General features: G+C 37.7%; 1 protein-coding gene across 1 annotated transcript; it reads left to right on the top strand.

The window, feature by feature from the left end:
- The first annotated feature begins 669 nt into the window (after positions 1-669).
- Positions 670-23718, top strand: rtel1 (regulator of telomere elongation helicase 1). The gene is made up of 33 exons (XM_055183842.2): positions 670-1009; positions 1323-1521; positions 1625-1718; positions 3052-3133; positions 3986-4046; positions 4145-4220; positions 4331-4415; positions 4562-4627; positions 4718-4871; positions 5058-5096; positions 5474-5552; positions 7161-7258; positions 7336-7391; positions 7488-7559; positions 8266-8347; positions 9870-10002; positions 10098-10211; positions 10439-10479; positions 10590-10675; positions 14196-14273; positions 14358-14435; positions 14518-14664; positions 14962-15077; positions 15165-15288; positions 15385-15562; positions 16076-16227; positions 16930-17025; positions 21087-21282; positions 22416-22553; positions 22648-22770; positions 22971-23183; positions 23264-23389; positions 23463-23718. Exons 1-33 carry the CDS (start codon positions 908-910, stop codon positions 23516-23518), a joined length of 3540 nt encoding a protein of 1179 aa, XP_055039817.2. The 5' UTR covers positions 670-907; the 3' UTR covers positions 23519-23718.
- Positions 23719-25459: the final 1741 nt, after the last annotated feature.

Genomic DNA, 25459 nt, shown 5'->3' with positions numbered 1-25459 from the left:
TTTTTGAACAAACAAATACATTTCACGTTCCAAATAAAGGATAACGTCTTTTTCACAGAATGAAACTTTGTCTTGTGTTTTAATATAATATAATACCATAGATATCTATGATATAATACAGTACATTTGTTGAGCATCAATTAAAACTATTTCTGTTTCATAGTTAGATTAATGTATGTTTTTGGAGTTTGGAGAGCAGCGATAGAAACCCATCTGTCTATTAATGTAGAACTTCTTGGATTTTTTTATGTTTTTGTAATTTTTCACAGTGCTTGAGGAACTGTAACAATGCAACCCTTATTACCAGCTTTGATGGTGGAAATGTAATTTCACATGCACTTAGATTATATGCTTTAGTCCAGTAAACGGAAATGCATAAACATGATATTAAACGTGATATTAGGCATTTTTCTCTGTGTAATTTTTTCTTGTTTCGTTTCTAAAACTTTGCTAAATTAACTATAGGTTATTACCTTTTTGCAACTTGTAAACATTAAGACATTAAAAATGTTAAGATATAATACAATGCTTCTAATACATGATTTATGTTTTTTAAGTAAATAGAAATACCTACAATACAATATAAGTTTTTATGTACGAATTGGTGTGCAATATTCACTTATTCGCTTGCATTTCTCCAAAGTGGCCTATAGGGGGCAACATCGCGCTATGAACATCTCGAGACTCACAATCAGCTGCAACAGAAGGACAGAAAAACTTCTGGCGCGCCACCGCGATTGTCAGATTGTATGAATGTAGTTTTGGTACATGTTATATCGTTTTGTGGATCAGAATCGATCGCTATGAACTGTTTGTTTGTAAAATATCGCTGAAGGCCCGTAAGCATAGCTGTACTGAACAGGTTGACGTGCTCTTGCAGTGCTGTAACGTTAGTGTTTGGGCGAAAATGCCTCTTCTTAAAATCAAAGATGTCAATGTGAACTTTCCTTTCACTCCGTATCCATGCCAGGTGGACTACATGAGTAAAGTCATCGAATGCCTGCAAAAAGTAAGAACAAAACTTTATTGTGTAAAATGCTGCACCTTGATGTCTTTAATTTGATATGCCAACTAACGTTAACCTTACGTTACTTCAAAAACGTATAACTTAAAGCTTTATGTTATTGTAGATTATGTATCTGATAATAGAGTTATGAGATATAACAAATGTTTACATTTTTTAAAGTTCAGTCACGTTTTGTTTTAGGTGTATTTATGTATGTGTCATAATATGGAGAGTCATGTCATGCATTAAAATAAATGATTCTTGTAAAGGTCACAATGTACTGTTAATTTAGATATGATTTATGTTTTTGTTTTAGAAAGTGAATGGAGTTCTTGAAAGTCCTACGGGTACAGGTAAAACACTCTGTCTACTGTGTGCGACCCTCGGATGGAAAGACAACTTCAAAGACACCATCTCTGCCCGCAAGATTACAGAGAGAATGGGAGGAGCTGAAATGTTCCCAGACAGACCAATGTCATCATGGGGAACATCAAGCACTGATGGAGACACACCAAGTATTGTCCATACCCTTTGTTAATATTTATTTGTGATTATTGACACTATAGATAATGACAGAAGCTTGGAGGTTGGAAACTTAATGTGTTTCCTTTGGTTTAGCTTATTACACGGATGTCCCCAAGATCATATATGCATCCAGGACTCATTCCCAGCTAACACAGGTTATAGCTGAACTGAAGAACACATCGTACAGGTCAGATCTCTTGAGTCAACATAAGATACATCTTAAAAGAAACTTCAGTTAAAGGATTGCTCTACTTTCTTAAAAAAATCCTGATAATCATTCCCATGTCATCCGAAATGTTGATGTTCTTTGTTCAGTCAAGAAGAAAGTAAGTTTTTGAAGAAAACATTCCAAGATTTTTCTCAATTGAATAGACTTTATTTGACTTTAACAGCTCACCGTTTCAATGCAGCTTCAAAGGGCTCTGAACGATCGCAAACAAGGCATAAGGGTCTCACGAATTTTTGTCTTGCACCAGCCGTGTGATGCGCTAACGCAACCTTACGTAATGCGTGAGCATGCCGAAAGGTCACGCATGACGTATGTAAAAGTACCGCCCCAGTGTTTACAAGTGTGGAGAAACTTATAATGTTGTTGTATGTGGAATGATATTAATTAATTTCTTGTAGGGATGCACGATATATCGGCCGACATATCGTTATCGGCCGATAACTGCTTATTTTTAATATTATCGGTTATCGGTCTGATAGCAAAATTAGGCCGATAAATGAAAGCCGATAAATGATGGATTATTTTGGTTTGTTGAACCACTTCACTTGCTCATTGCTGGCCATGTGGAGTTTTAATTGGTGCTTTCTGTGACATAGCATGAAGATGACACGTGTTGCGGGCTTAAGAAGAGTATGCTAGTCTAGCCCAAAGACAAGATGTCCGCGGTCTGGGAGTTTTTCATTGTGAAAATAATATGAATATTTATCGGCCTATAGATATCGGTTATCGGCCCCAAATTTAAAGAGTTATTGGTTATCGGTATCGGCCAAAATTTCCATATCGGTGCATCCCTAATTTCTTGTGTCAGTTTATTGTTTAAAATGGTCTGCAAATGTGCGTTTCACACCTGTTGACGTGCTTACGCATTATGTAAGGTCACGCTGGCTCGTCACACGGCTGGTGCAAGACGAGAAGTTGTGTTTTAAAAGGGCATATTTTGTATTTTTTTGTCGAAAAATGACTATCACTTTGCTAGATAAGACCCTTATGCCTCATTTGGGATCGTTTAGAGCCCTTTGAAGCTGCGTTGAAACTGCAATTTTAAACTGCACTGAAACTGTAAACTGTTGTCCAATAAAGTCTATTAAATTGAGAAAAATATTGGAATGTTTTCCTTAAAAAACATAATTTCTTCTCGACTAAACAAAGAAAGACAACATTTTGGATGACATGGGGCTAAAGTTGGGGAGTAAATTATCGGGTTGTTTTTAAGAAAGTGGAGTATTCCTTTAAAAAAATTTCTGTTATGCAGATTTCATTAAAAAACAGACTGCATTTATTTTTATTACAGGCCAAAGATTTGTGTTTTAGGATCTAGAGAACAACTTTGCATAAACCCGGAGGTTATGAAACATGAGAGCAACCACATTAAGGTATAAACACCAATGAACCTAGGGCTGTATGTATTATAAAAACATCCTAACTCAGAATCCTATCAGATCTGTTTATTAACAATGTTCATTTAGAAAATTGAATATATAAGAAATTAATTTAGGTATTGAGAAAGAAAATGAAGAGCTCAGAAGCAAAAGCTACTACACACCACCTCCATCAAAATTATATATTTAAATTGACTGAAATTGGCACATATTATACATTCATCAAATACTTTTGCCTCAAATCCTCCTAATCCCGGCCTCAGGCAATTCAGAAATACTGGTTTGTTGGTAAAATCCGTTAAACACCATGACAATCTTTTAGCCAAGTCCTCAAAGTGCACGGAAGAAGAATTGAATGAGTTTTTATCCGGTGCAAAAAACTGTTGCATGTGCGCGCCTGCGTCAAACTGATTCTGTCTGGACAGGATTTACAGCGAGTTTTCAAAATCACGGTAATAAAAAACGGTTAAAATGATAATTAAATTTGAAATGATAATACTAACCGTCAGGACATTTTACCGTGGTTAATTGTGAAACCGGTAATCGTCCCATCTCTAATATTGACTGGATTTTTGAGTGGTTTGAAACAAAAGCCAGTCAAATTAGTTAAATGCCAATAAAATGACTAAAGTGACATTTGTGACCATTAGGCATTTCAGTTACTGATTAATAATCTTTTCATTGCTAATTAATTGAAATTACTATACCTAAACATAAATTTAATTAAAAAAGTAATATACAAGAAAACATGTCAGAGGGTTTTGCATCTGAGCTCTTTAAATAATAAAATATGGCCGTACATCTGGATCTCAGCATGCATTACTGAAAACTTTGTTTTATCTGAAGGTCCACATGTGCAGAGCTAAAGTGTCAACTCGCACCTGTCACTTTTACAACAATGTTGACGGTATGAAATAAACATGGTTGACATTACATCATTTTCAAATTATGTGGTATTAATTCTTAATGTGTGAAGTATTAATGTTGACTTGTTTTAAACTTTAGAGAAAAGCACTGACAAGGATATCATGAATTCTATTCTGGATGTGGAGGATCTAGTAAAAACAGGCAAAAAGCAAAGGTTTGGTTTCATTTATTTGTGTCTGACATGTTTTCATTGAACATCTTCTGTCTTGAGTGTTTGTATAGTGTGACATTGATTCAGGACATTTGATTCATGTTTGTTTGTAGAGTTTGTCCGTACTACCTCTCCCGATCAATCAAACAACATGCCGATGTCATCTTCATGCCCTACAACTACCTGCTTGACCCAAAGGTGAGACGTGTTGTGCATACAAATGTTTAATACATTAGAAATGATGTCTTTCTGTAAAATAGGAGTTACGTTTTCTTCTGTGTATTATTTTGAATAAACTGTGTGCTAAAATGTGATGCTTGGCTGTGAATTCGTTTGATTTACAGAGTCGAAGAGCACACAACATTGAGCTGAAAGGAGCTGTGGTTATTTTTGACGAGGCTCATAATGTCGTAAGTGTCTTAACGTTATGTAGCCCTGTTGCCATTTTCTGTCTCCAAAATGATTTGGGAGTTTTGTCTATCATTTGTCTGCACTTTCAGGAGAAAATGTGTGAAGAGTCCACGTCATTTGACCTCACCCCATATGATATGATATCTGCCATTGATGCTGTGGACCGGCTCCTGCGTGAAGAGGCATCAGAAATCAGCAAAGCAGATTTAGCTGAGGATTTCAATGTGGAGTCACATAACTCAGGTAAGCTTGCCGTAAATTTGGTCATTTTATATTCATGGTCATTATTCACAGCAATACCAGTGTCAAAATTTAGATTTGGCCAAGATTGGTTCTGTTTTCTATTTAATACATTATCTATAGTGTAATGCATTGTCTATAGTCTAATGGTCAAAAATAATAAATTACATCCTAATTTCTTTTTTTTAGGATTGAAACTGGACATTAATTCGATTGCAAAAGTAAAACGTAAGTTGTATTTTTTTCTAACGCTAACAGCAGTGGATATATAAACCATTTTAAAAGATGTAAACAACACTGGGCCAGAAACACTTCCTGTTTCACTTTGTGACTGTTTTTTTCACATATATCATCATCTTTAAGATGTTGTTTGTTATTCAGTTCTATATGATCTGTTGGTTGTATTTTATCCCAACATTTATCTAGTTTTAAAAAACTGAAACAGGAAGTGTTTCTGGACCTGTGTTGTTTACATCTTGTGGTCTATAGCAAATTTTTAAAAAATGTCAGCATATACTTTATAATTGTAAATGTAAAGTGTTGCTAATGACAACTTTGGTAAAGACTTAAAATAATTGAAAAAATATACCTAAATAATATTTTAGAAGTTTTGATGGATCTGGAATCATCCATTAATGGCTTTGAGATGCCAGCAAATAATCAAGGAGTAACCAAACCTGGCAGGTGAGTAGTTTATCACTGAATCTGTATTCTAATTCATTACTTAACCTGTGTCATCCTGTGTTTTAAGTGTAACTAAACTTGTGTCCTGACTCGGGAGCGGGCCTTCGTCCTGACTCGGGAGGGGGCATTCGTCTTGACTCGGGAGCAGGCCTTCGTCCTGACTCGGGAGCGGCCTTCGTCCTGACTCGGGAGCGGGCCTTCGTCCTGACTCGGGAGCGGGCCTTCGTCCTGACTCGGGAGCGGGCCTTCGTCCTGACTCGGGAGCGGGCCTTCGTCCTGACTCGGGAGCGGGCCTTCGTCCTGACTCGGGAGCGGGCCTTCGTCCTGACTCGGGAGCGGGCCTTCGTCCTGACTCGGGAGCGGGCCTTCGTCCTGACTCGGGAGCGGGCCTTCGTCCTGACTCGGGAGCGGGCCTTCGTCCTGACTCGGGAGCGGGCCTTCGTCCTGACTCGGGAGCGGGCCTTCGTCCTGACTCGGGAGCGGGCCTTCGTCCTGACTCGGGAGCGGGCCTTCGCCCTGACTCGGGAGCGGGCCTTCGCCCTGACTCGAATTTAATTCGGGAGCGGGCCTTCGCCCTGACTCGAATTTAATTCGGGAGCGGGCCTTCGCCCTGACTCGAATTTAATTCGGGAGCGGGCCTTCGCCCTGACTCGAATTTAATTCGGGAGCGGGCCTTCGCCCTGACTCGAATTTAATTCGGGAGCGGGCCTTCGCTAATTTATTTTACTTATAGAACTTGTGTCAGTCGCCTTGATATACTTCTAATGCTTATTATAGCCCTTTTCACACAGAAATTCCGTAAAATACACGTAAAATGCATCCTGGATTTTTCCAGGATAGTTAGAGTTTTTGTTTGTTCACACTGCCAAGATTACACGGCATCTGATGGTCCCGGAAAGACACGTGACATGTTGAAAGTCCCGCCCTCTCTTCTACGCAGCGTCTGAAGTTTGCATATTATATATTATTTCTCTCTCCAGAAACCCGCATTTTGAGGAGCTGAACGATATATCTCGTTGGAATGACATGCGGGTATTTTCGTTTATTATAGCTCAAATGAGCACGTGACGCGATATTCTTTTATGCTGCTGAATGATCTCCGTTTCAACGCAGTAAGTAATGAGCTAACTTACCTGATATCTGCTTTAGTCCAGTTTGCTGACATTTCTCGTAGTGAATGTTGTAAATCCCTCATTTTAAAGAGTTGAACCAACTTCATGTTGCCATGACACGCGCGTCCTCACTACAGCACGTGCGTCATTGTTTATGCGTCTCATATATCATTTCCTGATAACTGCTTCAATCTAGTTTGCAACATTTCTAGTAGTGAATGTTTATATGCATGTTATCTGTCGTTGTAAGGAGCTGAACCATAACTTGTGTTGTGATGATGACGCGCGCGTCCTCACTTCGACACGCCCTTTACGGCATTCTTGTTCACACAGAGGGTTACCCGCGTATCTTACTAGGTCCTCTTTCCGGCAACGATCCCAGAAGATTAACGGAACGAGTTTTTGTTCACACAGATGCTTGTCTGGCAATTTTACGGGTATTTTCTGGGACCAGAGGTCTGTGTGAATAGGGTTTATGTCTCTTTCTCTTTAAAAGCTTTATTTATGAGCTGTTTCAAATGGCTCATGTGAACTATAAGACTAAGACAGCTGTAGTGGAGGCCATGGAGCAGATTTCAGGATATTTAGCAGGAAGTGAGTATTTTAAGAATCTTATGAAATTTTTTTGCTGCTTAGTGCAAAAGTTGATTCATGTGTGTTGATGTTTGAAGAGCCTGGTGTCTTCCTGAATACCAGCGGACTCCAGAAGATTACAGATATAATCCAGGTCAGCAGTACAGAGCTCATTAAAAGAGATCAGTTGCCCATTTTTCTGTCTTATTGGATTTTTATTGTGCTCTTCTGTTTATCCTGATGGAGTCAGTTGGTGTTTGCAGCAGAACCTGCAGAGGGCAGCGAAAAACCACCGACAGGAAAAACCATGAAGGAGTTTAAGGTTTGCTCTACGTCTTTTCCACAAGTTAACAGAAGATACTGCTTGTATGTTTGCAGATGCATGTTGATTTCTTTAAAATTATCATATTATGCTTTTATCACATTTTCAATATTATTTAAAGGGATAGTTCACTCAGGAAGTACATTTTGTCATTAATTACTGACCCTCATTCTTCCGAACACAAATTAAGATATTTTTGTTCAAATCTGAGAGCTTTCTGACCCTCTAATTGACAGCAAGGTAGTAAAGACATTGTTAAAATAACTTGCCATGGTTCAATCTTCATATAATGAAGCGACAAGAATACGTTTTGTGCTCACCCCCCACCCCGCAAAGGTGATTTGGGCCAATCTGCCTGTTTGTCTACATTTTTATTATCTTACTCTGAATTGAACTGATAAGGCAAACCTGATGCACCTGTTACCGGGTGAATGTCACATTTATTGGACGGAGTTGGACATTTCTGAAACAGTGAAATGTTTTACCAGTGACAACAGACCTGGCCAGCATGACCAATCAGATTAGTGTTTCAGAAGGTGGGGGGGTCTTTATTAGAGTGTTTGAGACGGACTGGGAAGAAAGGTGCTGCACATAGTGTAAAATATGTGGAAATGATGTATTTTATCCTAAATACACTCCAAAATCAAGAATGGGATCCTTCTCTTAAATTTTCCTTCTATTTCTGTGGCCTGAGTCTCATTGCAAGGTCCACATTCATCCAGACACCAGCAGCTTCAAGAAGAAACAAAATACTGATGTATGGGCTTCATCTTCCTCCAAGAAACAAGGTAGAGAGAGTGATTGAAGGACATATAATGTGTAGCACAGTTTCTTTTGATCTTTTTACTGAACCACAGGGTTACCATGCATCTTAGAAAACATCTCATTTGAAAAGTAATGTACATTTTGAAATGTGCATGGACAGTCCAATTACAAAAATCTATATTTCTAAATATTTAAATATGATTATTTACATTTGTTTATATTTTCACATTTAACTGGTGTGTGGGATGCATCCCAAAAAAATGCTTAAATCTGCATGATGTTAGGGCCTCAATTTTTGTATCTTTGCAAACCATGAATATGTTCATGATTTTACAGTAGATTTTAAAGGTGCAGTGTGTAAATTCTAGCGGTCATCTAGTGGTGAGGTTGCGAATTGCAACCAACGTCTCAGTCCATGGCTCACTCTTTGCTTTTGAAAAACACAGAGAAGCTACGGTAGCCGCCAAAGGACAAACATGTCATAGTCGGAGAAAACTTAGTAAAAAAAGTTTGACTGTTAAGGGCTTCTGTAGAAACATGGCTGCACAGAATGGTGACTTCCATGTAAGGGGACCCTCAGTGTATGTGTATAAAAACGTCTCAGTCTAAGGTAATAAAAACATAACGGTTCATTATAAAAGGTTTTTATACACCACAGATGTTATAGTTATGTATATTATATTGCATTTCTGTCAAGAGATCCTCCTAAAAGTTACACACTGCACATTTAATGAATGCCTGCCACTCTTCATGAAAGTTCCTCAAGTTCATGAAGAGCTCCAATGTAAAAGCCGCTATAAACGATATAAACCAGATGCTCTTAGCACTTATTATATGTTCATCAAATACTTTCACTTCAAATCCACTTAATCCCAGAAACGCCACAATGATTTTTTAGCAAAGTCCTCAAAGTGCACAAATGAATTGGATAATTTAAACTTGGGTCCCTTGTGTGTACTTGGACCTGAATACAACCCAAATGTTGCAGTTACATGCATCACAGCGCCCCCTACTGTGTGGTTCAGTTTCTATTTTTACATTCTGACTTTTATTATTTGCAATGTTTTTAGTTGCATCTTTAGTGATTCAGTGAAAAGCTTGCATGCACTTAGAAGATTTTGCAGCGAAAGACAATAATATAAGGCATTTTTATTACTGACTAATAACCTTTTTCAAGTTAAAATCCTGAACCTCAACATAAGAGTCTGATAAAAAAAATACGAATTTGCAAGAAAACACGTTAGAGGCACTTGGAGGATTTTGCATCTAAACTTCTCATTTGTTGTTTAAATACAGTATATTGTGAATAATTGTCATAAGACCAGATACTAACACAATTGAATTCACACATAACGTTTAAATGTTTGCTATAATGGAAGGCTAAAGCAATTGAAAAAGTCATTTATTATTTCTTCCCAATGTTGCAATAATGCTATTGTACAAACGCAATAACTCACTCGAGGTTGTGCTGCTTGGTGTCTCTCACATGTTCGACTTGCATGCCAACGCTATAAAAGATTAAAACGATGTATGTATATTTTATAGGGAATGTTCTGAGTTACTGGTGTTTCTCTCCGGGCTTCAGCATGCAGGATTTACTCAGACAGGAAGTACGCTGCATCATTCTGACCAGTGGAACTCTCTCGCCGCTTTCATCATTCACCTGTGAAATGCAAATGTTTGTATTGCTCTCCTCTCTGGGGTTTGTCATGTAAAGGGAAAGGTTGGATGCTAAGTCTCTGCTCACTTTTCTTTTGGTTTTGTGTTCCTCAGACCCTTTCCCGTGTCCCTGGAGAATCCTCACGTCATCCAGCGCGATCAGATCTTCGTCAGCATCATTGATAAAGGCCCAGACGGAGTGAAGTTGAGCACAGCTTTTGAGAGAAGGTGGGGGTTAATCAAACACGCTTAAGTCACTCTGATATTTACCAGGTTTTTATCGTTGATAGACAAGCCTCTCTTAAAGAAACAGTGCACCCAAATATATTATTGTCATCTCATTACAAACCAAAAGTGATCTGTTAAGCTCTGATAATTAAATATATCTAAATATATTAAATATAATACTAAATAGTTCAGATGTGTTATATCAACATGACTCTTTGTTTTTACAGGTTTGTTCCTGAAAACATGTCGTCTATGGGAAACACTCTTGGTGAGATGTACAGCATGTTATGCAGAGATACAGTACAGTAGTTTTTCCTATTTCTACTCAGTGATATAAGCTGGTTATTAGTATAATGGTTGATCATTAATTGGTTTCAGTCAATCTGACTCGGGTGGTTCCTCACGGACTGCTGGTGTTCTTCCCATCTTATCCGGTCATGGACAAAACTCTGGAGTTCTGGAGGGTGAGTGTGTTTGTCCTAAAGAGTACCTCGACTATGAAGCTTGTATGCTTTAATACTTAATATTTTTTAATGTGTTTCTATCAATGGATTTTAGTAGTAGAATGCAAATATAATTACACTTCACTACTATTTACTAGAGTTTTTCATGCAAGACTGTTTTATTCCCACCTTTTTACCTCTCAGATTGCCTTTATTTTGATCATCTTTCATATGTGTTGTTTATAATTTATGTTACCCTCTGGTTCATATTGAAAGGGCTGAACAGAAGATGTTAAATAATACACACTATTTCTGCATACCTGATGTTAATCTGGAGTACCTATAGAGCAGTATTACAACCTTCATAGCTCAGAAGAGTCTTTAGTTTAAGCAGATATATAAAAGGCAGATCAGCTCTAGTGATTCTTTCCGATAACGCATGAAAACATTCGGGAGGAGGAGTCACGAGCTGGGGGAGGAGCGAGTCATGAGCCAAGCAACAACTTTACACAACATTAGATAATTTATGATTCACTACATGTTTGTGCCATTTAGATTATTTGCACGTATGTGCCGATTTCCAACATAACACAGAAGTCTGTCTTACCGCATGCAACTCATGACCCGGTTGGGACTTTTCAATGAAATCCAGCATTAAACAAACACGCACGTAAAACTCTGCTGCTACCCCAGATAAACAAACTATATCCATGTTTCCATAATGCTGGCTTTCTTCTCCTTACATCCAAAAACACACTTCTTCTTTCATGCTGAGTTTACACCAACCGCGTTTCAGTTGTCAAAATCGCGTCTACTGCGCGTGGTTTGCCGCTTGAACAATTTGAATGCATTTGCGCGTGTAGACGCACGGAAAAAGCAAGCATTTGACGCGAGTCAGAAGCAAACTCCGTTTCTTGTGGGCGGGGCAGGTGCTATGCGGTTGTCTGTTTGCAGGATGACTGATGTTGATTGTGCATTTATCGAGAGAGTTACCAGTTTGTATTTGGTAACCTTATAGGGGAAAAATAAACGACGCAGGTCGATAAACGTCACGTGATTCAAAAGTGAAGTGTGTATTACAAGGTACCAGGTTGCCCAATGTCCTCACTGACACTCTTCCAAGCGAGGTCCTTTTTATTCCTGTCTCTAGAGAAATAAGAACTTGTGTCGTATAGCTCCGTTGAATGAGTGACTCCGGGCGGGGCTGCCACCACAGCAGCAAGCAGGCTCCTGATTGGTTAACGTGGCGCAAAATTCCGCCAAAGTTCAAATTTTTCAACTGTGGCATCAGCCGCAAATTCGCGTGAACCGCAAAATGCACAAAAAGCACCATTCGCGTGTACTGTGCACAACGCTCAATTCGCGCCTTTCTCGTGAGCATCATGCGCGAAAGAAGCGGAAACGCGTCTTCCGCGCTGCGGGGCCTCCTGACACTCAACGTGTCTTCACATTGACTTATGACTTAACATTGAAATCACTCGCGCTTCACGCCTCTACCGCGGTTGGTGTAAAGTAAACGCAGCATAAGCATTTGACGCGCGTCAGAGGCAAAATCCGCTTCTTGTGGGAGGGGCAAGTGCTATGCGGTTGTCTGTTTGGAAGATGACTGATGTTGATTGTGAATTTATCGAGAGAGTTACCAGTTTGTATTTGGTCACCTTACTATAGGGGGTAAATAAACGACGCGGGTCGATAAACGTCACGTGACTCAAAAGTGAAGTGTGTATTACAACTTACCAGGTTGCCCAATGTCCTCACTGACACTCTTCCAAGCGAGGTCCTTTTTATTCCTGTCTCCTCTGTAGAAATAAGAACTTGTGTTGTATAGCTCCGGGATGACTGCTTACGGACAATATCAAGCGTTGGTTGAGTGAGTGACTCCGGGTGGGGCTGCCACCACAGCAGCAAGCAGGCTCCTGATTGGTTAACGCGGTGTGAAATTCCGCCAAAGTTAAAAATTTTCATCTCTTGCGTCAGCCGCAAATTCACGTGGACCGCAAAATGCACAAAAAGCACCATTCGCGCACAATGCTCAATTCTTGAATGAGGCGGAAACGTGTCTTCTGCGCCGCGCTGAACGCCTCTTCCGCGGTTGGTGTAAACCAGTGGATTCCAGTCCTTGGGCCCCCCCTCCCAGAACATTTTAGATGTCTCCATATATAAAAACACCTGATTCAGTTTATCAGCTCGTTAGTGTGTTAATTAAGGAGCCTGATGAGTGTAATCAGGTGTTTCATATAAGGAGACATCTAAAAAGTTCTGGGAGGGAGGGCCCGAGGGCTGAAATTGGGAACCACTGGTGTAAACGCAGCATAAGTCTTGGTATAAAACAAAGCTGTTGCGTGAAGTATGCAAGATGTACCCATGTTCGAAAAAATCTTTCCAAAACTCATTTGAACTCTGGCAAAGTGCATTCGGCATAGAAATACTCTGTAACACGTCCAACTGCTTTTTTGACACTTTGCCTACGTTTAGCATGAGGAAACAACCCTATAACTGTGTTAATAAGTCAAAATGCATGAAACGCTGTTGACCCCCTCCCCACCTTAATGTTCTTTATGTTTTTAATGGCATGCAGGTGTCAGAAATGCATACCACTGTGTGCATATATAACTCTTCTTCTGTTACACATAATTTTACAATCTACTAATTGACATTTACCATGTTTACCTTGCCATAGCGTTAATAGAGCATTTGATATCATGTATTGTGATGTAAACAAAATGACTGCCTTAAATGAAAAGATTTTCTCAATGTTTACTAAAACTATTAAGTTTTACTGTTTTTAATTTTCCATTCATATACAGGGTTCCCACGGGTCCTTGAAAGTTTGTGAATCTGGGGGAAACATTTAAGGCCATGGGAAGTTTTTGAAAATATACATACATGGATAGAGGTCATTAAAAGTGCTTGAATCTATTTTATGCAAGAGGTTTTCTGGAAAAAAATCCATATTATTCTCTGTGTAGTGTAGGATAATATCATAAAAATTCTAGATTTTTTTAAGTACACGTGCTTAACTGTTCGCTGTAAATGCGTATATCTTCTGTATGCGAATGTTGATTCATACCAAAATGTTTTTTGCATAGTTGTGTTTGACACATGAAAATGTCTTTGGTTACGTATGTAACTGTTGTTCCCTGAAAAGGGAGGTGCTGCGTCTCTCTTGCCATACTTCCTGCGTCCCTGTAACGCAGTCTTTGGCAATATTTCAGATAGCGATATACTTCCTGGCTCCCACGTCACCCTTTCTTTGTCGTTAAGCCTCACTATTGGTTGAATTTGATATACACATTCAGATGCACTATTTTTGATTGTAAGTTATATTAATGGTATACTAATTTACTTAAAATAAATTTAAATATTAATATGTATATTCCAGTACTTGGTGTGTTTACCTTTTAATTTCATTATGGAAATCCTGGTTATCCATGTTATACAAGCATGATCGAAGAATTAAACGGTATATTGCGTGCTTACATTTACTTTGGTTTTTAAGTACTTACCGTATTCACTCTCCTCTTTATTCTTTCCTCTTTAGGCTAATGGACATGCAGATCGCATTGAGAATATGAAGCCCATGTTTATAGAACCCAGGGGTAAAGGCACTTTCACAGAGGTAACCGCTGCTGCTAGCTAAAAAAACTAAGGATGAGATTGTACAGATGTTATAAAATAATAACTCGATCACACTGCTCTGTAGATTATTGATGGTTACTATGACAAGGTGAATGATCCGAAATCCAATGGAGGAAGCTTCTTTGCTGTGTGTAGAGGAAAGGTTAGACTATTAATCTTTCACTTAAAAAACATACAGTTATTGTTTTCAACAAATATCAGCATCAACGTTTTTGTTCCATCAGGCAAGCGAAGGGCTGGATTTTGCTGACACGTACGGTCGAGGGGTCGTGATCACCGGACTTCCTTTCCCTCCCAGAATGGATCCAAAAGTGGTACTTAAAATGCAGTATCTGGACGAGATGTGCAGAAATAAAGTTGGGGGAGTGAAGGTACTTGATCTTCATGTTCCTTGCCAATGGTTTTTAGTGCAATGCAGATATGCATAACATCATCCTAATCCGACCCCCATACCTAATCCCAACATTTCACAGGATTCTGGCAGTAGCTGTATCCTACCTAGCCAGAACCGCTGTTTTTCATTTTAATCCTAACCCTAAACCCAACACCTACAGATTTGACTGTAGCTTTATCCCCTCTAGCCAGAACCCTGGTGGTGGCTTAAGACTTTTGCATTTTGTTGAATTTGCATTATGAAACGAGTAGTTATGTTATGTTTGGTTGTTCAGTATCTCTCTGGGCAGGAGTGGTACAGACAGCAAGCATCCCGAGCTGTCAATCAAGCCATTGGCAGAGTGATTCGCCACAGAGAAGACTATGGTGCCATCTTTCTCTGTGACTACAGGTTATACTAGCTTTGACTTGAACATAGTCTGCTTTTGCCTGAGGATAATGCTGTTGAATATTAATGGTTCTGTGTTTTGCAATCCAGGTTTAAGGGCAGCGAAGCACGCAATCAGCTTCCTTCATGGGTGAGGCCGTACGTTAGGATTTACGACAGCTTCGGTACCATGGTCCGCGATGCGGCTCATTTCTTTCGGACCGCACAGAAAACCGTAAGTCTGTTTGTTGTTTCTGGTTTTCGTGCTATCCTGTATTTGCAGCTTAAGCGTTATTGGGGCCAACCTGTTATTGGTTGATTTATGTATCAGAGACCAGTGCCTGTGAAAAAAGAAAGAGCGGAGGGATGCCAAAGTCAGGGTTCGACAGACGTGAGCTCATCGGCTGCAGGTTTAAGCCGTCCTACTATGAATGGCTGGCTTAGTGACCCCTCACAAAAGGCCAAAGCTCTAGACTCGCACGTCCCCAGTCTAAAGAGGAGAAGAATGGGTGAGCTCACCTCTATTTTTCTAGATTTACGTTAAAGACGATAACTCGTTCATCGTTTACTTTGGGGTTTTGTACCTTTTGCATATCGTTAACATGTAATAATACACACTTACACACCACAGAAAATGTAATATCGTGAATCGGACCATAGTTGTCCTTTAAAGGGCTTGGATAAGTGACCTTTATGGATCTTCAGCTTGGATCTGGTCCATTTTCTTATTGAAATGGTAATCAATATAGTAGTTAAGTAATTAAGCAGTTATTTAGCATTTAATCTCATTCGAGACTGTGATTTATATAAAAAGCCCAGACAGATCAATTAAGCATTAACATAGATGATGTTTAAAGGCAATCGTGTCTTGTAACTAAATGTGAAATTTAATTTTGAAAAAACTTTTTGTCTTGTGTACTGGCCACAGCACTCCAATTTGGGTATTTTCATAAATGCATTGATTTTTACTATTTGTAGTAAGATGCAAGTCTCCTAAAATTCTCATAATTTTTCCGAGTCAGAAGAGCATTCTGGACGTGATGGAGCAGCCAAACTTTGCATTCAGTATGAGATGGAGATGACAAGTAAGAGGAAACCAGTCAGCCTGCTGGACGCCCTGGATGACACCGGCAACAATGAAGAGACAGAAGATGGCATGGTTGGGGAAGAAAGGGTAAGACAAGAGTTTGTCCTTTTAAAGAATAAAAGTCCAGAATATTTATTTTCCATTTAATGAAATTGTACAATGAAACACCTGATGATTTATTCCTACAAGGACAAAAAAGCACCACAAACAGTAGCCTGTATCATTTTTTGTCCTTATTGGAGCTTGTCAGCTTAAATCACAATTTACTTTCTTTTTATGGAAGACAGAACCTCAGACATTCTGACTAAGATCTATCTTGTTTTATTTTTTTGGGTGAACTGTTTTATCTTAAATGGGACATACCATGAAAAAAACATTTTTGCTCGCACCTACAAAGTGGCTATTTTAACATGCTATAATAAATTATCTATATGGTATTATGAGCTTCACATATGTACTCTGGGGACACCAAAATATTTATTTTACATCTTAAAAAATTATTGTGAAATGTCCCCTTTTAATAACTGCTGTGTTTACTACAAGGTTAAGAAGTCAATTGTATTGGCATCTCAAAAATAAAGTCTATTACCCAGAATATAAATATAATTTGTTTGAAAGAATAGCCTTAAAGTCATGATCAGTTTTCAGAGTAAAACCTTTGATCTCCTTTTCATCTGCTTCTCTAATCTTTATATTTTCATCTGATTAGTTCATTGCCACACTTTTACTCATATTCAGAGTTGTTACTATATGATCAAATCTCACTAATTTTATTTTCTCCAACTGCAGGCGAGTCGGTTATCTACGCTCTCTCTTCAGCATGACAAACGTCTAGATGATGAATCGAGGGGTGGGAAACGGAAAATTAAAGTAGTTCAAGAGCGGGTGAGAGATACTTCTTTTTGTATGCTGTTCAGTGGCATTTTGTAAAGTTAACTGTAGGGCTGGGTATTGTGACCATATATATATTGATTCTTTATTTTATATGGTTCCGATTCAGTCCAATGTCGAATAGTTATCAATATTTCATTAAAATGTTTGTTTTGCAGACTTGGAATTTATTGGGTGTGTTATCACTTTAAAGAAAAAAAACACAGTTTTTCAATATTTTACTATGTTCTTACCTCAACTTAGACAAATTAATACATAGCTATATTTTTTCAATGCGTGCACTTAATCTTTGTACAGCACTTTGTGAATGTGTTAGCATTTAGCCTAGCCCCATTCATTCCTTTGGATCCAAACAGGGATGAATTTAGAAGCCACCAAACACTTCCATGTTTTCCTTATTTAAAGACTGTTACATGAGTAGTTACACGAGTAAGTATGGTGGCACAAAATGAAACGTGACGATTTTTTTAACAGATAAAAAATGAGAACTATATGGGTGATTCTCACGAAAACTTGGTTTTAAAAATGTCAAGCATGAAAATGTAAAAATTGCTTAAATTTACTTTTTTTCCCACCAGACATTGAAAAACAAAGTCTGGAGTGGATGGGAACATTGATTTGGAGACTTTTACTTATCATTTAACACTTTTTGTAACATAATTTAAAAAATTAGTCCTAAAAAATCTCATTACCGCAACAGTCAGAAAACATCAACACTGACATATTTTCAAAATGACATGACAAACCTGAAAGAACATAATTTGGAGATTCTGCACATGCATTTAAAATCAAAGTATTATGCTTCTATTAATTAAATTAACATTTAATAAGCATCTGTTGCGGTAATGATAATCAAAATGTCGTGTAAGCATTCTGACAAGACAATATTTCAAATTAACTGTAAAAAATGATCTTACCTGGTAGCCATCTTGAAGTAACTGGTCCATGTGCTTGGTCACTCGGAATCAAACTTTATTAAAATTCTGTATGTGTGCTTAAACTGTTCTGAAAAAGTGTTGCGGAGGATGAGAACATCAGGCATGGACACAACATTTTCCTAATTTTTCTTCATTATTATTATACATGAATATTCAGTAAATATTTTTTCTGTCATCTAAAGTAGTCTAGCAAAACATCCATTTATTTTTTTTCTTAAAGCACCACTGTGTAGGATCTACTCCCATCTAGCGGTAAAGCTCTATATGACAACCAACTGATTATTAGTTTCTAGCCCCCCCATTCGGAACGCGTTTTAACTAGTACGGTGGCCCTGTCATGCCAAGGTTAACATGGCTTCCAGTAGCTAAAGCAAAAGCAATGAAAAAAAATGAACAATTTGCATTGTCCTTTGCCTTTGATCCGTCAAAGCACACAGATTTATGTTAAACATGTAAAAAGTTTGATTGTCATGATATGTCCGCTTAAAATCACATAAGTTACAAAAAGCAATCATAAACGTAGCTTAGACACTCCTTTTTCATCCACGCGAGGAAAAATATCACCGGGGCTGTTTTCATCGATCAGATCACCAGTGGACGAGAGAGAGACATTACGTTTACACTTGGTGTTTAAATCCGTCTCTTTTTGTCCATTTTCGACCGCTTCTCTTCAGATTACTGAGGAGATGGTCTGTGGACCAGTTCCTCTCCTGTCATTTACTCATGAGCTGGAGTAATGACAGGTTTAAATGGACGCCAAACTAATGTCAGAGTCCAATGCTTATGTTTTAAGTAAACGTTACATGTCCGTGTATATGTAAGAGCTTTCTCTGATATTGGTGAAATAAGATCGCTCAACTTTCACACGCTTGTAAAATGAAACGAAAGACGCGCAGATCAGACGCTTTTATCAATGAAAGGCTAAAAATAGCGCTGTACACCGTGTGTTTGTGTTAGAGGTCAGAAAAGATGAAAAACATTTATCTCAGTACCTCAGATTACATAAATGGGCGGAGAGACGGCGTGTGGCTGTTCCAAGACATTAAACCACATGCATGTTTACACTAACAAGTGTTACGCATACCCATGCTATAGTTAGCCAAGGAACTATAAAACTTCAAGTTTACAACATAAACTGTATAGATGTAAACGAATATGCTGAATTACCTGTGGTGAAGATAGAAAGTAACTTGAGTCCAATGAGCCCCATCTTGGAAAACTAACTCCAATATTGACTTTGGTCTTGATGTTTTTCCTGTCGCGTTGTCGTTTAAAATCCCTGTTTCGCTTCCTTGGCGACTTGTTTTAATGTCCTCGAGAATAGTTCTTCAACAGGCTTTCAAAGCATTAGATCGCAGGTTTATCACGGTGTGCGGCCGAAGGATTCAGTCTAACGCAGGTCGCATATCCGGGCTGCATACGTCATCAAGCCTGGTTTATTTAAATTAACTGAGCATTACATTCGCAAGTCATAAGCATATTACATCAATTTACAATTAACTAAGAATAAATGTCAGCTTTATAATTGTTAATATTCTGAATTAAGACTGTCTTGATGACGTATACCGCCTACACATGCAACCTCCGTAGGCTTCAGCTCGCGGCCAGCTTGAGTGTGCTCTGAAAGCGCGAAAGGCGGAGCTTGAATTTCAGGAATGTCCCTCGTCGGCGAATGTATTTCAAAGATGGAGGCACAACATGGATTCAGCCAGAGAGCGCTACGGCGGTATGTATTTTAAATAGCAGATTCTACACTTACGAGAATACTTTGATTAGTGGGGTGGAAGTAATTACACATGAATGAGCACATACTTTTGGAAGAAAACATGGGTTTTTGCTAAGAATTAACTAAAAAAAGTACACACTGGAGCTTTAATATTTTTGTGTTCATTTGATTAAATTACAACATAACGCATGTTCAAACACAGCCGGACACATTGCGGTAATGAGAATTTCAGCAGAAAATGCGATAAAATTTCCAATTATAAATTCTTATGTTGAAATCACACATTGTGCAAGGTAGAACACAGTATTGTGTTAATTCTGATGCTTTTTAATGTTACTATATTACACATTTTAAAGCTAAAATCATTAGTGCCGTGGTGTTTCAATGGTTTCGTGAGAATCACCCATATTGTATGGCGGAGGAGCACTTAGTTTGTAGCGCTTTGACCTTGGCGCGCAGTAACATCCTCACTCCAGACTACTCCCACTCTCGCTCAAACTTCCGTCAAAATTGCTGCGCCCGAGGTCGAAGTGCTGCAGACTAAGTCCTCTTCTGCCATACAATATAAATAAAAATCGTCACGCTTGTTTTGTGCCACCATACTTAGTCGTGTAACTACTCATGTAACAGTCTATAAATAGGGAAAACATGGAAGTGTGTGGTGGCTTCTAAATTCATCCCTGTTTGGATCCTAAGGAATGAATGGGGCTAGGCTAAATGCTTACACATTAACAACGCGCTGTACAAATATTAAGTGCACGCATTGAAAAAAGATTGTCTAAGTTGAGGGAAGAACATAGTCAAATATTGGTAAACAGTAGTGTTTTCCTTTAATACCTACATGTAATGCACAGATTCAATATTCTGTTACACGTGCATTCATATTCACACAAAATATTACATTTACGAGGATAATCGCTGCATTTTGAAATCATGTTGTGTAAATATGTCAGTTCAAGCACAAGAAAACATACCAGTATTTGAATACTGTCTGTAGCCTTGAGATGTGGCTTTCCGGGCGTGCGCTTTTGATGTGCATATTCTTGTTAAAATGTGTTTTGTGTCTTCTTCACTTAAATATTTTTTTGGCAAGGCATAAAACACGTGCAAATGATGACGCATAAACACGTGACGATGTAGCATTGGCCTGTGTCATTGGGCATTCCTTACGACCCCTCCCTAAACAATCCACATTAAGAATCGATTCAGGGGATTTCACGAATTAATATTGTTTTAATATAAATTGAAAATAGATTACAATTGTAAAATTGATATATTTTTTACCCAGCCCTAGTGAACCGTTAAAAACATCTCAGATTGAACAACTTGGGTAACAAAATGTATTACTTTGTATCATATTACCAGTATTGTTTGTGTTGACTGTACTTCAGAGAACAGTGGTTCCCTGTACTGCAAAGACTGGCAAGGACTTCATGTTGGAGCTGAAAAGATGCTTGAGTCATGAGAACTTCAAGATTATCATGGAGGCACTACAGACGTACAAAGCAACAGATGACCTAACTGTCCTTTTGACTAATGTGGCTGAACCCCTTATACAAGACCCCAACACACACAGTCTGTTTAGAGGTATGAAACCTTAACATATCATATAATTTATGTAACATATTGTGCTGTTCGGTCTACATCTATAACATAGTGGTTTTCAAGCTGGGGGCCAAAAATGTGGCAAGTGGGCCCCAGTTTTATGTCATTTTATAAAATCCATTAATTTATCATAAATTCTATGAAATGAAACCTCAGAAAAATAAGGCTACTAACCACTAGCACTACATTTTATAATATAGGTTTTGTTTAATTCAAATTTTAAAGGAAACATATCATGAGAATCTGACTTTTTCCATGTTTAAGTGCTATAATTGGGTCCACAGTATCAACCTAGAAAATGAAAAAAAAAACACCTCCCCCCCAGTAACTTTTTTGTAAACAATTCTCTGCAAGCATGTAAAAATAAATAAGTCATTAATATTTGGCTCCCCTTGTGATGTCAGAAGGGGATAATACAGCCCCTTAATTGGCACTATTCAACCACGTCACTGCCATTTAGTGCAGAGATCAACTCATTTGCATTTTAAATGACACACCTAAAAACGGCACATTTTTGCACACACCTACAAAGTGGCAATTTCAACATAATATAATAAATTAGCTATATGGTATTTAAAGCTAAAATTCACATACGTTCTCTGGGGACACTAAAGATTTATTTGACATCTTGAAAAATTATTGTGAAATGTCCCCTTTAAGTTTGATATTGTTTTATGCCAAAATTTTCTTTGGGGGGGGCACGAAGGGATGCAAGGGGGTCCGCAGGCTGAAAAAGTTTTAGAACCACTGGTGTAATCAACTTGCCCATTTATATTTCCTTAACAATCCGTTTCCACACTATCAGTAAGTCATTCATACACTTTTAAAAAGCTTTTTACCATTTGAATTAGCTTTGCTGACTATTCAGTTCAGTTTCAGAGGTCAGAAGAACACCATAATAAAAGATTTAAATGATTCAATAACTTTAAAATAATTTAAGATTGTGTAAGGCCACAGTACAGTCATTGCCTAAAATGTCATGTCCCTTACCTACAGTATATATTGCTAAAATCATGACTGGATTAACACTAGGAGATATAAGAAATGATCACCTTTAATTCAGTAAATCAATTCTATCTTTGCTCTGATTTTAACTGACCAGTAATTTTTTTAAGGTCTGTACCAGTTCATACGACCACACCATAAGAAAGAGTTTGATGAGCGTTGTCGCGAGTTAACCGGTGAAGGTTGTGGCTATAAACCAGAGCACTCGCTCTCTAGAGAGGAGAGAGAGGCTCTCAGAAACAACACGGGTAAGACAGCTCACTAGTATATACTGTGTAAGTTATTTGAAACATACCCGGCTATGTCAAGAGAATGATGAGTAACTATGTTGTCTGTGTTTAGTTAAAGTTGAAACGACAAATGTAAATGCAGCTTGCAAGCAGCTGGATTCAAGTCAACAGCTAAACCAAGGTGGTTCTCACCTGGGAACCATTGAACTGAATGGAGGGGCAAGTAAAACTGGAGGTATATTGAAAAGTAGTTTTCAAAATTCTTGAGTATTAAATATTTTACACATTTTTGGAGTATTGTCTAGTCATATACAGCTGCATCTCCCATTTTCTTACAAAATGTCCAGTTTTTTTTATCATCATTCTGTGTTATTCATTCAGATGAAGACATTTTGGTTTTTAGCTGTTTCTTGTGAAATTCTCTTGTGAATGTAGGAAATGAAGACCAGAAGACACAAACATCTATAAAAGATGGTCAGTCCTGTTCGTCCCTGCTGTCAGACATAAGACAGACCATTGGTGTAGAGAAAACCCGTCAAATGTTTATAGCCTTGGAGGCTTACAAAAAGACAAGCAATTATGAACAGATGGTGTCAACCGTTGTGAGTTTATTGACTGAGAGAGATCAAGATATCAAACTACTAACAAGTTAGTGTATTTCTGTTTGATTCATATATGATTTATTTTTTTAAATAAGAGACTGAACCTTTGATTTGGGTTTGGTTTAGAGTTGACTGTCATCATTCGACCACAGCACAGGACGCAGTTTGATGAGTTGTTAAAATCTTTGACCGGAAACGACTCTAGCACAAACCAGGATTCAGATATGGGACTATCGAGTCAACCGATTCAAGGTAGTTCTATTTATTTAAATACCTTAATTTTTTCATTGGGATAGTACTGTATTATTGTTTGATTATTTTGCAGCTTCTCAGTTATCTTCGGGAAAGACTCAAAAGAAGATATCATCCTTCTTCTCCTGAATGCTTCTGGCATTTATTTTGACCTTTTCTGTGTGAAAAGTCTCAAGGATATTGAATCAATATCTTCACTTTTTTTTTACCTAGACCATGCATTCATTATTTATGCAGGGAATATAACATAAAATGTTGCTATACTGGCATAATTATGCTTGTTAAAATGATTTGTATTTTCAATAAATAAACTTTTTTATTTAATTAAATGGATTTTAATGAATTCTTTGTGTCCTTTTGTATTTTGCATGCTTTTCATATTTAGTCAAAAGAAGTGGTTTGAGGCAGATTTTGTATGCCCTGTTCCAACAAATAGCATTTGTGATATTCTCACAAATAGGCCTAGTTTATACTTACAGACATTGGTAGAAAACACCATTTTAAAAGAAATGTTAATTGAAATGAAATATGAGTGACACATTTTCAACAGTCAATACAAAAAGCGTACAGACTCATAAAATTGATCTAGGCAGATCTTAGACATAGTAACCCTGCTGAAAAGACCAGCTAAAACCAGCCCAAGATGGTTGGCTGGCTTTAGCTGGTTTAGCAGACTTGTTTTAGATGGAGTTTTGCCAACTTTTAGCTGGTCAGGCTGAACGACCAGCTTGACCAGACTGTAAGACCAGCCAGCCAGCTTAGCCAAGCTTTCACTCAGGTCAAGCTGGTCTTCCACCCTGTCCAGCTAAAAAGTGGCCAAAACCACTTTAAAAATAGCCTGCTTAAACCAGGCTGGGAGAACACCTAAAACCAGCCAATTATTTTAGGCTGATTTTAGCAAAATATTAGTCAAATAGTTGTTGGTTAATTTTTTTGAAGCTGTAATCCGGAATCTTCAGCTCTTTGTCGCCATATCTGTTTGAAACAGATGTTACTTTTTTAAATAACAGGTTACTTTACAAACTTTTTCCAGCGCATTGTTATCGGGGTAAGGTAAGGAAACGTTTTTAACAGATTTTTATGTTCTGTTCATCATTAACCAAACATACTAAAAAAAAGACTACATGAAAATGAAACTTCAAAAACGCAAGTAAATCTCTTTTCATGGATTACAACGAACACACGGATTGTAGGCAACAGTTTACTTCCTGGAATTGGTGGTAAATACCAACATTATCATAATTCCTCCCGCTTTGGACTCACAGTCTGTAAGTTAACTCCTGTTAGCATTGCATTGTAAGCAAATCTTTCAAACATGGTAAGAAGCGTCACATTTCCGGCTGAAGTCGGAGATATTCAGGGCAATCATAATAACAGATTAGCTGGCCAATCAGAGACACAGAGCTTTACAAATCTGTGTTTCAGGAAAATCTTGAGCTACAAAAATGTATGTGGGAAATAATGTGGGTTTTTTACCATAAACCACGCGAACACATTGTATTTTAAGTTTTTAGCAGTGAAATAGGTGCTCTTTAAAGAAATCGTACTGGAATCATAGTTTTATTTTTATTGATTGAATAATGACATCAAATACAAAAAAAACAAACAGATTTTGCTCAATGCCACATGAGCAAGAGGGATTAGTCAATTATGTTACCAGAGAAGAAAGAAAGAGAAAAATAAAAACAGTACTTTTAAAATATTGCATGTTTTCAGAGCTTTCCAAAGAGTACTGTATAATTTTAAATCATTCGTTAATTTTGACAATTTACAAAAGGGCCCATTTTGTTTTGTGTAACGTTATATGGTACTTTCTTAAAACAATAAATAACTGAGATATATTGTTCATTACTTTCCAAATAATTGCTCTCAAAATAAAAAATAAATAAAAAAACACATCAAATACACCAATTTCTACCACACGATCCAATTTTCTACCAATATAATTTTCAACATCTTTCCAAAAAAAAAGTAAAACAGATGCAAAAAAGGTCCTGTCCACGAAATTCACAAGCTTATGAAATATTAAGCTAAAATCTTTCCAAAAACATCTTTATTTTATTACTGATA

The sequence above is a fragment of the Misgurnus anguillicaudatus genome, chromosome 14, assembly GCF_027580225.2.
Source record: "Misgurnus anguillicaudatus chromosome 14, ASM2758022v2, whole genome shotgun sequence".
Lineage (NCBI taxonomy): Eukaryota > Metazoa > Chordata > Actinopteri > Cypriniformes > Cobitidae > Misgurnus > Misgurnus anguillicaudatus.
The sequence above is the reverse complement of the archived record's forward strand: the minus strand, read 5'-3'. Positions and strand labels throughout refer to the sequence as shown.

Excerpts from the sequence above, each read along its gene's own strand:
- rtel1 (XM_055183842.2), top strand. The coding sequence starts at position 908 with ATGCCTCTTCTTAAAATCAAAGATGTCAATGTGAACTTTCCTTTCACT. Across the intron at positions 15,078-15,164 it reads ATCTTTCTCTGTGACTACAG|GTTTAAGGGCAGCGAAGCAC; the intron begins GTTATACTAGCT and ends TTTGCAATCCAG. Across the intron at positions 16,228-16,929 it reads GCATGGTTGGGGAAGAAAGG|GCGAGTCGGTTATCTACGCT; the intron begins GTAAGACAAGAG and ends CTCCAACTGCAG.